Raw genomic sequence first — 13,558 nt, forward strand, 5'->3', positions numbered from 1 at the left:
TTCCCTGCTGGGCTGGGCTGGACACCATTGTAACCTAATGTGCGAACCACAGAGACAAAGCTTCTAGGCAAAAAGCCAAAAGTAGCCTAGCAAAGTAACTTGTGAAATGCAAATATGTTTTCTCAGCAACTTAAATGTGAGAAATAAAGCTCTGGGCTAAAATATTCCTTTCCCATCTAATGTCCTTTGTTTGCAGAAGCACTGAGAAAAATCATGATACAAAATAATGTTTCTATAGCAATGCCGATCTTTCCAAACTGTATGAACTATAAAGAGTTTGAGTAAAAGTTTTTTTGCGCGCACCTGCTTTTCTCTCTGCCTGCTCTGTTTAAGGTGGGAGACTAAAAGGTTACCCAGTTTTTGCTTTCTGATCAGAAATAAAACTGATTATCAGTAGCCTCGTGTTCAGAATTTCATTGGACTTATCAGATTCTGAGCTGCACTCAAAAACATTACATTATAAAATTTAGAAACCACTCATTATCCTCATAGAAGGACTCCTGTTCCTGAATGCCAGGTGCAACAACCACAAATTGTGCACATTGGATAGCAAAAATATATATACTGCATATAAACAGAATCAGAACAGAAGAGAAAACATGGCACCATTTTTTCATTAATTGTGATTCGTAGGGTCTGGGGTAGTAATGATGTGTCTATGCCATCCTTGCAGATGTACAGTCTACATTTACCAATCTAATTATAATTTCCTTTTTATAGGTCAGAACAAGGCAAGAAAAAAAAGGAGAGGAAGATTTTTGCATGGCTGTAAGAAAAGTACAAGAAATTGTGGAGCTGAAATTCTCTGACCTTAAGTGCAATAATAGTACCTGTGGAAGCAATAAATTGCACGGTCCATATAGACTAGTTTATAAAAAAAAATGTTTAAAGGAAACTAAAATGGATACTATTAGAACAGCAGCATCTACCAAGGCCATTAGAGAAGGAATCACTGCCACTGATGTGATCAGTTTTCTGAAAAAGAAAGAGGCAAGACTGAAGGCACATCTAAAGCAGCGACAAGAGGGAGATAGGCAGAAGATTCATAAAGTGGCAAAGAAACTTGGTCAAGTGCTTTTCATCCCACCAATGAAAACACAAAAAGCAAGAATAAGTGCAGAAATTGACAAAGTTCACCACATTTGAAAGAACATTTTGAGATTGCTTCAAATTGCTTCACCCATTTTTGACATTTATTTCTGCCTTCTGAATGCAGCTGCTGGTCCTTTAGGCTTACTATGCACCCTCTCATTTTCAAAAGGATAATATCTTTTAAGTGTGCTACATATTACCTCAGGGCTATTAATGAACAGGAGGCTAATATTAATGTCTTTTAAAATTATTTTTATCTCAGGTATGTGTTGGTGCCCAGTTTCAGTTTAGCTAGAATAGATTTCAACACCACACTACACTAAACTCTCATACTAAATATTTGAACAAGAGGTGTATGAGAATGCTGTATATTTAGTACCATCTTCAATAAAGATTTTGATTAAGTATTACTTGACATGCTGATTATCAAGCTTGCTAAATGTTGGCTGAGTGGCATGACAATTGATATTTTAATTAATCATTTGAATGCAAAAGTGGAAAGATCCTTATCAAATGTTCAGATGTAATTGAGTAGGGTAGCTAGAAAGCAGAAATAGAATTCAAAAAAATCTCACTATGCTGGACAAATGGCATGAAATTAACAAATTCAGCATAGACATGTTCAAAGTTCTTCCTCTGGAAAACCATCACTGAATGCTTAAAATATGGGATAGAGCAGTTGTTCTCAACCTTTTCTTCATCATGGACTCCCTTTAAATACCTTTTGTGGCCACGGACAATGGCCACGGACCACTAAGACCTAACTCAAGATTTAAATCATAACTTTTCTTCACAGCTTGCCCTGTGATGATATTGTGATCTTCCAAAGGTCCGCAGACCACAGGTTGAGAATCATTGGGATGGAGGATACCTGACCTGGTATTAATATTTGTTTTTAAAAAAACCCTCTTAGAATAGTACTGATTCCAAATAGGAATTTCTTGTAGCTGAAAGAATGCAAATGCAATTTAGGGGTGTATCAAATCAGGCATATTTTTTTAATCATATGAAGCAATCATTTCACTCTATTCTGCTTTGGCCAGACCACTGTCCAGTTCTGGGCCCAGAAGAATTCAGAGAAATTGTAATACTTTAAATTAGGATAATGAAATGTATAAAAGAATTAGAAACTACATCTTAGGAAGAGACGGTTGGTCTTCACTGATAACTGATCAAGGTATGATAACACTCTTCTGATACTTGCATAGAAGCTCAAGGCCTATTCTCAATCCAGACTGCAGGATATAAAATAATGATTTTAAATTTCAGAACTGATTGAATGTTAGTAAAAACTTCCTAACAGTGGGATCATTCAATAGTGGAACCAATTACTGAGAAGCAGTGTGCTTCTTTTTATGTGATTATGTGTTCAAGCAGAGACTACACAACCACCTGCCAAGGACACGTTAATGTGACAACTTGCGCTGAGCAGGGAGTATGATCTGATGAACAAAATCAATTGCCCCATCTATTTTTTGTGTCTAAAAGCATTGAAATTACTTATTTTAAGCCTTAGGCATAAACAATAGCACATCTGGTATTCTGTGATCACTTAAAATATATCTTTAAAGAAAGATATGTAAAGAAAATCCATTTTGAGACACCTTTCCTGCAACCTATATGAAGATTTTTTTTCACAAAGCTGTTTGCTTTTTTCAGTATAACATTTCAATAAGAAGTAGATTTTTTAAAAAGCAGCTAAAGCTTCACAAATAGGCATGGAAGATTTCATAGACCCAAGAATTCTCCCTCAGGCTATTATGGTTAAAATTCTAGGGACAAAATGGAGAAGTGAAAAGAAAAATTCATGTTATTAAATGACTTCTACTCTCAAATTTTAGAGTTATAGCAAATTCAATCCTGTCATGTATAATATATAGCACATAGGTTACACAAAATATTGTTGGGGGATAATGTTTTGCTTGGGTCGACTTAGTGACCTGTAGTTAGTATGTGTCTCACGATGGCTGAGGAGGGCATTTTATGGCCATGATTTGCTATTGCTGTTGGATTACTCAGAGCTGTCTGGACCCATTTTGGAAAATGCTCCTTCATTCTGAAAGCCAAACACCTATCAGTTCTGCCGATGTAATTGTCTCTGCAATTGCACACAAATTGGTAAATACAATGGGCTTTGGCGCTGATAGGTTGTGCTTTCTTAATTAATGGTAACGGTAGCTTCTGGGTTTGATGCAGTACATGAAGCTCACCATACTGAATGTTGTTTCAGTTAAGGTATTTAAGCATTGAGTCATCAGGCATGTTGATCCCCCTTAAATGGCAGCTCAATAAAAACTTCATTTTTACTGACAGTTGGAACTGCTGGCTTTTGGTCTTTTATTTTACTGTGTCTATCAATGAAATGAGTTGGAATAGCCATTTAAACAGGGTTTGGGTTAGGAATTCTAATTCTTCCTTTAAGCAGTCCTCAGTGCATATTTAATATGCTTATATAAACAGTATCCATACCAGCACATGTTTATATTTAATTGGTGCAAAGCTTGAAAAATTCAGATACTGGCCAGATCATGTCAATTTCCTGTATACGTTCTTTTAATGGAACCATAACACCTTTGGATGATCAATATGTCCAGAAAGGGTAAATGTTCATCTACTTCATAATGTTTGATGGTAACCTTCAGATTGGAGTGACAGCTGTTTAGATGGTGCAAGTCATCAATGTATCTTGAAGGACAGAAGATCACTGTATTGTCCACATAGTATCTATAATATAACCTGGATATATGATCAGATGACAATGATTTGATCATATACATTAATAAATCTGCCAGAATTGGGCCTAAAGGACTTCCCCTCACAACCCCGTCAATCTGCTGATAAGACTGACCAAGAAAATGGAAAGAGACATTTTCCATGCAAAATAGCACTGTCTGTTTAAACATTTCTACTGGTATAGGAATTGATATACAGTTAGATTCCACTAAACTGCGCACACAATCAACTGCTTCATGAAGTGGGACATTTGTGAAGAGAGACTGAATCATTCACATTCATGGAATTCAACTTATTAGCAAGCTCAAACGAATCCGTTAATATTTTTATTAGCTTCTCACAGGCACCAGGATATCATGAGTCAAATGCAACTTGGTGGTAAGCAGAGCCACACGTAGCTAAAATGGGTCTAACCGGCCCTGCCGGCTTGTGCATTTTTGGTAGTCGATACATTTGTGGCATCATGAATCCATTAGGTTTTAACTTCTTGTAGGTCTTTTCATCAATGGTTTTCAACAAGAACATCATATGTAAATGTCGACTTATTCTTTCTTCCGTCATGCTAATGCTTTTGAGATTATTAATTTTTCTGGAACTTTGTTAGGTCATTCAAAATTAAAGAAACTTTCTGTTTCTGTTTGTCTAATACAACAGCTCCAATGTCAGCATTCCAACCAAACTCTCCATCTCAATTCAGCACTCAGAGACAAAGTCCATCCAAATAAGAATTTATTAGAGAAGTCATATTGGCACATCTGGGGAAATCCGAATCTGAATTCTCATGTTTTCCCCTGCTATATTAAACTCACACCCAGCCCTCTTTTTTGATGACCCTCAAATCACACTCTCCACTCCACCTCCATTCTGAACTCCCACCAAGTCCAGTCACTCCCCTCCAAACTCCAGCGACTTGGCTTTGAGCTCTGGCGAAAGAATGTTGTTGTGGCTATCCTTCCTACTCACTTTACTTTCATTCCCATGGTACCCATCCTCCCTTGTGGCAGCCCCAAATCTGATTCAAAATGGATGGGGGGGCTGACAGGCTGCCACCCCTCAAGTGATGATAATGTCCTGAAATGAAACAAGTGATGGGGTTAAATAAATATACTGCAACGAACCACCTCTTCCTCCCCTGGGGGTGGGGGGTGTTGGCTTATCGGGAGATTTTTTTCATGAAATTGCTTTTGACATAGTCTTCTACATCGGCTTTCATCTTTGGCTACCAGAATTGATGCCATGTCAAATGGAAGGTTTTTAGAAACCAAAGTGTCCAGCCAGCCTCGAGTTGTGGTGTTTTAATCTATCTGCTTTTATATCCCAACTTTTTACCCAATGGCTTCAGACAAAGAGTATCCCTTCCATTGAATTAAATATTGTAAGTCTCTATGTAATCTAGAATCACGAATCTTCTTATCTTATAATGTTCTTCCCCTGGACCAGTATTGCTTTGGGCACTGGTCAATTGTTGGGTCTTACTTGGAAGTAACAGCTGGCTTTAGTAAGCTACTATGGAAAACCCGATGCATTTTCCCCAGCAAACAAAGGAGACTCAGCTGAACAGTTACTGGGTTGATAACTGTCACTATAGAGAATGGGAAATCAATTGGTGCACGGAATGTAGTTCAGATAAAAAGTCTCGTGTTTCTGGAACCAGGGAATCCAAGCTCGACAAGGGGAAAAACCTTGGATGGTAACCCACATTTGCATAAAAAGGCGTCATGTGCATGGAGGTGTGCTGAGAATTGTTAAAGGCAAACTCCGCCAAGGGGAGATAGGTCACCCAATCGTTCTGTCGATGGTTGACAAAACATCTGAGGTATTGGGCGAGGATGCCAATTGCTTTCTCAGTCCCGCCATCGGTCTCCAGATGGTGCGCCGATGCCAAACATACTTGCACCTGTAATGCAGTCATTAGGCTCTTCCAGAACTGAGCAGTAAACTGGACACCGCGATCCGAAACTACTCTGTCCAGTAGGCCATGCAAATGGAATACATGTTGCAGAAATAGTTGGGCTGTAACACGAGCCGATGGTAACTTCCGACAGGGGATAAAGTGGGCCATCTTGGTTAGCATATCAACCACCACAAGTACCGTCATATAACCCGACGAAGAGGGCAAATGTGTTAAAAAGTCCATGGAGATTGCCCCCCAGGGTCGGGTCGGAGTCAGTAGTGGTTGAAGGAGACCAGGAGGCGCACCCGATGCGGCTTTTGCTTGCCGACACGGTACACAGGAGGCGACATAGGCGAAGACGTCATGCCAGACTCGAGGCTACCAAAAAGTCCTTGTGACCAGATGAAGGGTTTTAAAGAACCCAAAATGGCCCACAGCTGGGTTGTCATGACATTGGGTCATGATGAGGGCTCTAAGTGTTCTGGTGGGCATGTACAATTGGCCCCGATGTCGTAGTAAACCTCCTCCAGAGTCCATGGGGAGTCAAGTCCAATTTCCCCCATTCTTTGCTGCGACCAATCGTCTAAGCGCTGCGCCTCTCTACCCAAGCCCTTAAACCCACCGGTTCCTGGAGAACGGCCAAAGATTCCGGTGGCAGTATCGTACGTGGAGGAAGGGGGTCCTCAGGACAAAGATACTCCGGTTTACAGGATAGAGCATCTGTTCTCCGATTTTGACCACTGGGAATGTAAGTGACCAAAAAGTTGAACCTAGCAAAGAACAATGACCACCGGATCTGTCATTGGTTCAACTTCCTAGCAGTGGTCAAATGCTCCAGATTACGGTGGTCCATCTGAACCTCCACCTTATGCCAAGCCCCCTCAAGGTGATGTCGCCGGGTCTCAAACGCAGCCTTGATGGCCAGCAACTCTTTTTCCCAGATTGTATAATTGCGCTCAGAAGTAGTAAGTTTCTGTGAATAATATGCACATGGAAAAAGAGGTGCGCCATCCACTGGGGCTTGTAACAACACCGCCCCAATGGCCACATTGGATGCATCTGTCTCCACCACAAACGGACAATGGGGATCAGGATGCCTCAAGATCAGTTCTGCAATGAAGGCTTTCTTGATAGCCTCAAAGGCCTGTTGCTGCGGGGGTTCCCACTGGAACGGGACCTTCTTGCGAAGGAGCTGGGTGATGGGATCCATCAGCTTGGCAAAACCTGGGATGAATGATCTGTAATAATTAGCAAACCCCAAGAGACGTTGCACATCTTTCACTTGATGAGGGGGTTCCCAACTACACAAAACCTCTACTTTCTGCGGGTCCATGGCAATGCCTTCAGGAGAGATGATATGCCCCAAGAACTCTATGGAAGTCTGGAAAAAGAGGCATTTCTCCAGTTTTGCATAGAGTTTATGCTCCCGAAGACGTTGTAATAACTGCCGGACTTGGCGAAGGTGGCTTTCCCTGGAATTAGAATAGATTAAAATGTCATCCAGGTACACCACCACGAACCGATCAAGCATGTCCCGTAATATATCGTTCATCAAATGCTGGAAGACCGCGGGAGCGTTGGTTAACCCAAATGGCATCACGGTATATTCAAAGTGGCCGTATTGAGTACCAAATGCCATCTTCCATTCGTCTCCTTTGCACATACGCACCAGGTTGTAGGCCCCTCGAAGATTGAGCTTGGTGAAAATAGTGGCCTCCCTCAACCGCTCCATCAACTCTGGAATGAGTGGCAAAGGATAACTATTCTTCACCGTAATAGCATTCAACCAGCTGTAGTCACAACACAAACATAAATCTCCCGTCTTCTTTTTTACAAAAAGGACGGGAGCGGAAAGAGGAGACGACAACAGCCGGATAAACCCCCGGGCCAAGTTCTTGTCCAAGAAATCGCAAAGAGCAGCCAATTCGGGCTCAGACATAGAATACAGATGGCCCTTGGGTACAGATGGCATTGGGCATTAGGTCCACAGGACAGTCATAGGGTCGATGCGGGGGTAACCGATCCGCCTCCTTCTCGCTAAAAACATCTGAAAAGTCAGATAGTTCAGGAGGTACAGAGATAGGGGGGCAGCGATGTCTTGACCAGCATAGGCATGTCGTAGATGGTCCACACACTGGAGACTCGGGAACGAAATGGCGTTCTGTGCCCATGCTACCCGAGGATCGTGCAACCATAGCCAAGCCATTCCGAGAAACAAGGGGAGATGGAGGTCCGATGTGATGTAAAAACTAATCGCCTCCTCATGGTCCCCAATGACCAGGCGTACCGGCTGAGTAGCAAAACGAATAGGCTCAGCCCGCAGTTCCTGCCCATCAATTTTTTCCACCTTAATGGGAGGCTCCACTGCAACCAAGGGAATGTCAAAATGTGTTGCAAAAGCCCGGTCCATAAAATTGGTCGTAGCCCCCGAATCCACTAATGCAACCGCAGGAATCTCCTCCAACCGGGACTGCAAGCAAACCCGTGTGTCCAAAAGCAAATGTTGGGGAGGACCAGAGTTCACCTCCGCTACTTCGGGCGGTTGTTTGATACTTGTCTGGCTTAGAGTTTCCCCAAGACCAGACCAACCTTGTTTCCCCGACTGTACAAGATTAGATTCAGGCACTGGCTTTCGTGCCCCCCGTCATTTACCAGGACAGGATCTTGCAAAATGTCCAGACCCCCCACAATACAGACACAAGCCTCCCTGGAATCTCCGCATGCGTTCTTGTGCCGTCAAACGAGGGCGGACCGCACCCAACTCCATCGGTTCCTTGGTTCTTGCCACGGCACTGTGGGACACCTGGGGCGTTGGTTGCACAGGATGTTGATGTGGCCTTGAAGGGGAGGGCTGCTCTGGAACTGGGCATCTAGTCTTGCACCATTGAAGCCGGGCATCAATGCGCAAACATTGCACCACCAGAGCATCCAGGGTTAGAGCCGGCTCCATGTGCACCAACTCGTCTTGTATTTCCTCTGCCAGACCATCTTGGAAAGCGTCCATTTGGGCTGCCTCATTTCATGCAGAGTCCATGCAGAGCAGACGAAACTCTGAAATGAACTCCTGCAATGGGCATTTCCCCTGGCGAAGTTCCTTTAATCATCTGGCAGTGGTCTGAGCTTTTATGGGGTCCTCATACATCGAGCGTAGATGGTGCCAAAAGCCCTATAGTCCGTTAGTAAAGGACTATTTTGCACCAATAAAGGAGTGGCCCACCTAGCAGCTGAACCTGACAAAAGACTGATAACAAACCCCACCCGAGCCCGGTCATCAGGGAAATCTTCGGGCCGCAGAGACATAAATAATTGACACTGCCCCATAAAGCCGGGAACATTTCAGGCTGTCCAGAGAGTTTATCCAGCACAGCTACCGGGCATTTCCTATGGGGAGGGGCAGGAGGAGCAGCAGGGGCTTGCATCAGCGTAAGATGGTTAACCAGCTGGGTGACTTCTTGCTGCAAAACCTGGTTATCTTGCAACAGTTGAGATAACTGCTGCTGCTGCTCTAGCTGTTTTTGCTCCATTTTAGTCAGAAAATGGAATTAGGGGATCAAAAATGTTCTGTCTCACCTGTGGCCACGAGGTGAGAGTCCAAATGTCCAAAGGAAAAAACACAAACAGACAATATCAAGAACAACAGAGTTAACTTTCCTTTGGATGAATTCATCGTTGGCAGTTTTCCCAGAAGCTGTCAGCAAATTTAGATAACGAGCAGAACTATAAATCAGAGCCGAACGGCAAACAGAAAACTTTTTCCAAACTGCAAACGCAATTAACAAAGTTGATCCGAACAGGGCTTCAGAGCTAACATGCCTCCTTATATTTCCTGAAGGGGCGTGTCAGTCTCTTACTTAGTCCCTGATTCGACGTCTCCTTCCAGTTTGTGCTTGATGTTTCTGCTTACGTCTTTTCCTTGCATCAAACCAAGATTCTTCGGTTTGATCTTCATCCAAGGGCTCTGGCACGTTCTTTTGATTATCTGCCGACACAGGTGTAACTAATGAGGAAGGTCCGGGAGAGGATGAGGATTCCAAAACTTCTAGCACAGCAGGTTCAAACCCCAATGCCCTATCTTCCTATTCCTTCTGACTCCCATTTGTGTCACTCAACAAGGCAGGCTCAAACCTTAATGCCAGATCTCCCTCATCACTCGAGCCTATGTCTTCTGACAGAGCAGGTTCAAACCTCCTAGTCACAAAACTTTTCCATGGTCTCAGTGAAGAGGAGAATGTCATCTAAGTAAACCAGGACCCCCTTGTAGAGATGCTCATGTAGTACCTTATTTATCAGTTGCATAAATACTATGGGGCTCCCTGAAGTCCAAAAGGTATCGCTGAACTGAAAACTGCCTAGTGGGCAATTGAACACAGTTTTCCATTCATTGCATTTACTTATTCAGACTCGATAATATGCCTCTCATGGATCTAATTTGGTAAATATATTGCCTTTTGCCAAATGGTTTAGTAGGTCTTTCATTTGAGGAAAGGGGTAGGTGTTTTGTATACAGATGCGTTTATCCCACAAAATCAATGCAAAGTCTCAAACCCACCCCCACCCCTACCTGTTCTGTCTCACCTGTATCCACAGGTGAGAGTCCAAAGTTCCAAAGTACAAATGCTCAAACAGACAGTCTCAGACACGGCAGAGTTAACTGCTTTTGTTTACACGGTCCTTGGCAGTCTTCCTGGAATCTGTCTGGCAAGTCCGAACTAACCATAAATCAAGACACTGCAGCCGAGTGTATCAGACGTAACACCAACTGAAATGACACCTTGCTTCGAACAGGAATTCAGAGCTAGCACACTTCCTTATATTCCCTAAGGGGTGTGTCAGTCTCTTTTCTGTGTTCGTTGGATGGCCCGTTTCTGCTTACGTCTTTGCCGTGCGTCTATCCAACATTGCTCGGTTTGTTCTTCAACTAATGACTCCGGCACGCTCTCCTGATTATCTGTTAACAACACCTGAGGTTCAATCAGGGAGGGAGATTCAGGGGAGGAAGATGACTCTGAAACTTCCAGTAAATCAGGCTCATATCTCAGAGTCAAGTCCTCTTCTTCCTCCTGACTCCCTTCAATGTCGCTCAATAATGCAGGCTTGAATCTCAGTGCCAGATCTTCCTCATCACTCGAGCCTACATCTGCTGACTGACCAGGTTCAAACCTCGGAGGCACAACACCTACCCATCTTCCTTTTTTAAAAACAACACCAGGGCAATGACTCATGAATTCACTGATTGAATGAACTCCTGGCTAAATTGGAGTCTGTGTGTTTTCACAGTTCATCCATCTCCCTTGGGGATATTGAGTACATCTTTGGTTTAGGTAGTTTTGCCCTGTGGATGAATTCAGTGGTGCAGTCTGTGGATCGGTGAGGAGGGAGTACATTGTGTTCCTCCTCACTGAACACCTCTGCCAAATCCTGATACTCTTTTGGTGTGCGTGGGCAACCTGGGGGTACATCTTTGGTTGTCACCCCTGGATCCTAAAGGCCATTTGCTTTTGTACAGAAGGGGGAAGGTTCAGGTCCTACTCCTATCCTTATTTTATGGTATCCACCTTCCCAAGTAATGATAGGGGGCCACTTGTCTAGCCAAGCCAATCTGAAAATGAGTGACTCTATCATTTTTGGAAGAACCACAAATCGTATCTCCCAATATCGTCCTATCTCCAGCCTTACGGATTTGGTGATTGAAGTTGCGGCTTCCACCCTGATCAGTAAACTGTCTACTTGTTCAAAATAGATAGGATGGTTCAGGGGTGTGATTTTTATCACCAACTTTTGAACCATCTGGGGGCTGATTAGGCATTGGGTGTCTACTATGACTTCAAGCTCCCCCTGGGTTCTAGTGCCAGGCACCCTTATGCAAGTCTTTATGGAGAAAGGGCAGATGGCTCCATTTACCATCAGGTCTTCATCTCCACTCCAGAGTCGATCTCTTCAAGAGCCAGAATTTTGCCCCCATCAAGTGGGGGAGGGAAATCCTCCACAGCCTGTCAGCCGAACTTTATTTTATTTATTTATTTTATTTTATCAAGCGATTATAAGATAACAGGTATAAGTATAAACATAGTTATGAATACATGAAATGGATACATATAAGAAAAATAAAAAGAATCAATAGGACAGGGATGGGAGGCATGCTTATGCACTTCTCTTTCTCAGGCGGTTTACGGGGAGTTTGTTTCAGCTTATGTGCAGCGGTTGTCCTTGCTTGAGGGACGGGTGTGGGCGCAAGACATTTGGAAGCTCTGTGACCGAGCTGGCTGCATCGATAGCATTTTATGGTTGGGCCGGTAGCTGGCTTTGGCTTGGTGGTTCATGGTCGGCCATCTGCCCAGCTGGCGTTTGCGTGCTTTCTCTTGAGTAGTCCTATGGTGAGCATTGATCTAATCCATTGCCACTGCCACCTGATACCAATCCTGGATTCGGTCTGGCACACCTCTGATTGAGTATACCTTCCTCAGCTCCAGGTCCAATATTTCCTGGAAGTATTGGACAAAGAGCCTTTCAGGCCAACCTTGCAGTCTTCCAGCTATTCTTCTAAACTCCCACACCAGCTCTTTAGGTGAGTGGCTGCATTGTTCTAGTCCCTTAATTTCTGCTTCAACCTCTTCCCAATTCACCAGGTCTTGGAACCATGCTCTCAAGGACTGCACAAATGCAAGGAAAGCACAAGGGGTACATTTGGAGTGGTGGTCCTATTTACAAATACAGACAAGATATGCCCAGGACAGTATTAACAAAGATCTAACAATACTGGACAAACTTCTGATAGGGACTGAAGACAAATTAAAGTGCTATCAGAAAATAAATTAGAAGAAGAGCATGTTAAAGAAACAATGGTGGCATGGGCAAAAAATTTCAGATATAACATCGAACTGGTCAAATGGCAAAATCTCTGGACAAATAATAGGAAATTAACAATGGCTATGGAGTATATTATACAGGTACATTCTATCACATGTGGTGTAACTATGCAAGAAAATTTTGGAGATTGATACAGACATGGGTGGAGCAAATGGTGAAAGAGCATATTCCATTTAAGCCAGAATTATTTCTCATTATTATATATATATTATTATAGAATTATTATAACATGATGGCCTAGAGATGGAGCTCTCACCCCACAATCAGAAGGCTGTGAGTTCGATCCTAGGTAGAGGCTAATATTTGGAATAGGCTCTCCTGCTCCAGCAGGTGGTTGGATTAGATGACCTCCAAGGTCCCTTCCAACTCTGTTATTCTATGATCTTAGGAATAATGACAGAAGGTTATAGGAAAGGAACAACATGTTTAATAATGCATGTATTGACAGTGGCGAGAATGGTATACACAAAATATTGGAAGAACGAAATCATACCACCAGAAGGAGAGATAATAAGGAAAATAATGGCTTGTGCAGAATCGAATAGGCTAACCTTAGAATTGAAAAACAAGGGGGAATCAGATTATTATGAAATGTGGACTAAGTTTTATCAGTGGTTGCAAAAAAGAAGGGAAGGTCAGAACAAAAAACAGACATTTTGCGATCTCTGGAACTAAAATTATATTTATTATAGTTACTAAGCTTTCATCAGCCTCTGCTGTCATCATCAGATATTAAGCTACCATTACAGAGATCTATGCCTTTATATATCATTAATCAATTTAGCCCTTGCATGTGTAATAGGCCTTCCAACTGCCTCTCACCTGTAAGTAACTGTTGTTTTTGCTTCAGTCATGTTGGTAGATGGAGGTTTAACTTTTGTCATTTCCTCCCTCCTCAGTCTGGGTCTCTGTAATGGTAGCTTAATACTCTGACAATGTCAGCAGAGGCTGATGAAAGCTTAGTAACTGTAA

At 42.8% G+C, this 13,558-nt stretch overlaps 1 protein-coding gene and 1 long non-coding RNA gene across 3 annotated transcripts in view; one reads left to right on the plus strand and one right to left on the minus strand.

The window, feature by feature from the left end:
- Window positions 1-1,499, plus strand: part of TEDC1 (tubulin epsilon and delta complex 1) — a 41,054-nt gene extending 39,555 nt beyond the window's left edge. For both annotated transcript variants that reach the window (XM_087931996.1, XM_026703433.2), the window contains one exon: window positions 721-1,499. In XM_087931996.1, the coding sequence (XP_087788122.1) occupies window positions 721-1,146 (426 nt within the window). In that variant the 3' untranslated portion in view covers window positions 1,147-1,499. The remainder of the gene's footprint in view (window positions 1-720) is intronic.
- Window positions 1-13,558, minus strand: part of LOC148126247 (uncharacterized) — a 279,757-nt gene that overhangs the window by 88,929 nt on the left and 177,270 nt on the right. The window lies entirely within an intron of this gene.

This window comes from Pseudonaja textilis, chromosome 3 (genome assembly GCF_049901715.1).
Source record: "Pseudonaja textilis isolate UNSWEBS1 chromosome 3, rPseTex1.2, whole genome shotgun sequence".
Lineage (NCBI taxonomy): Eukaryota > Metazoa > Chordata > Lepidosauria > Squamata > Elapidae > Pseudonaja > Pseudonaja textilis.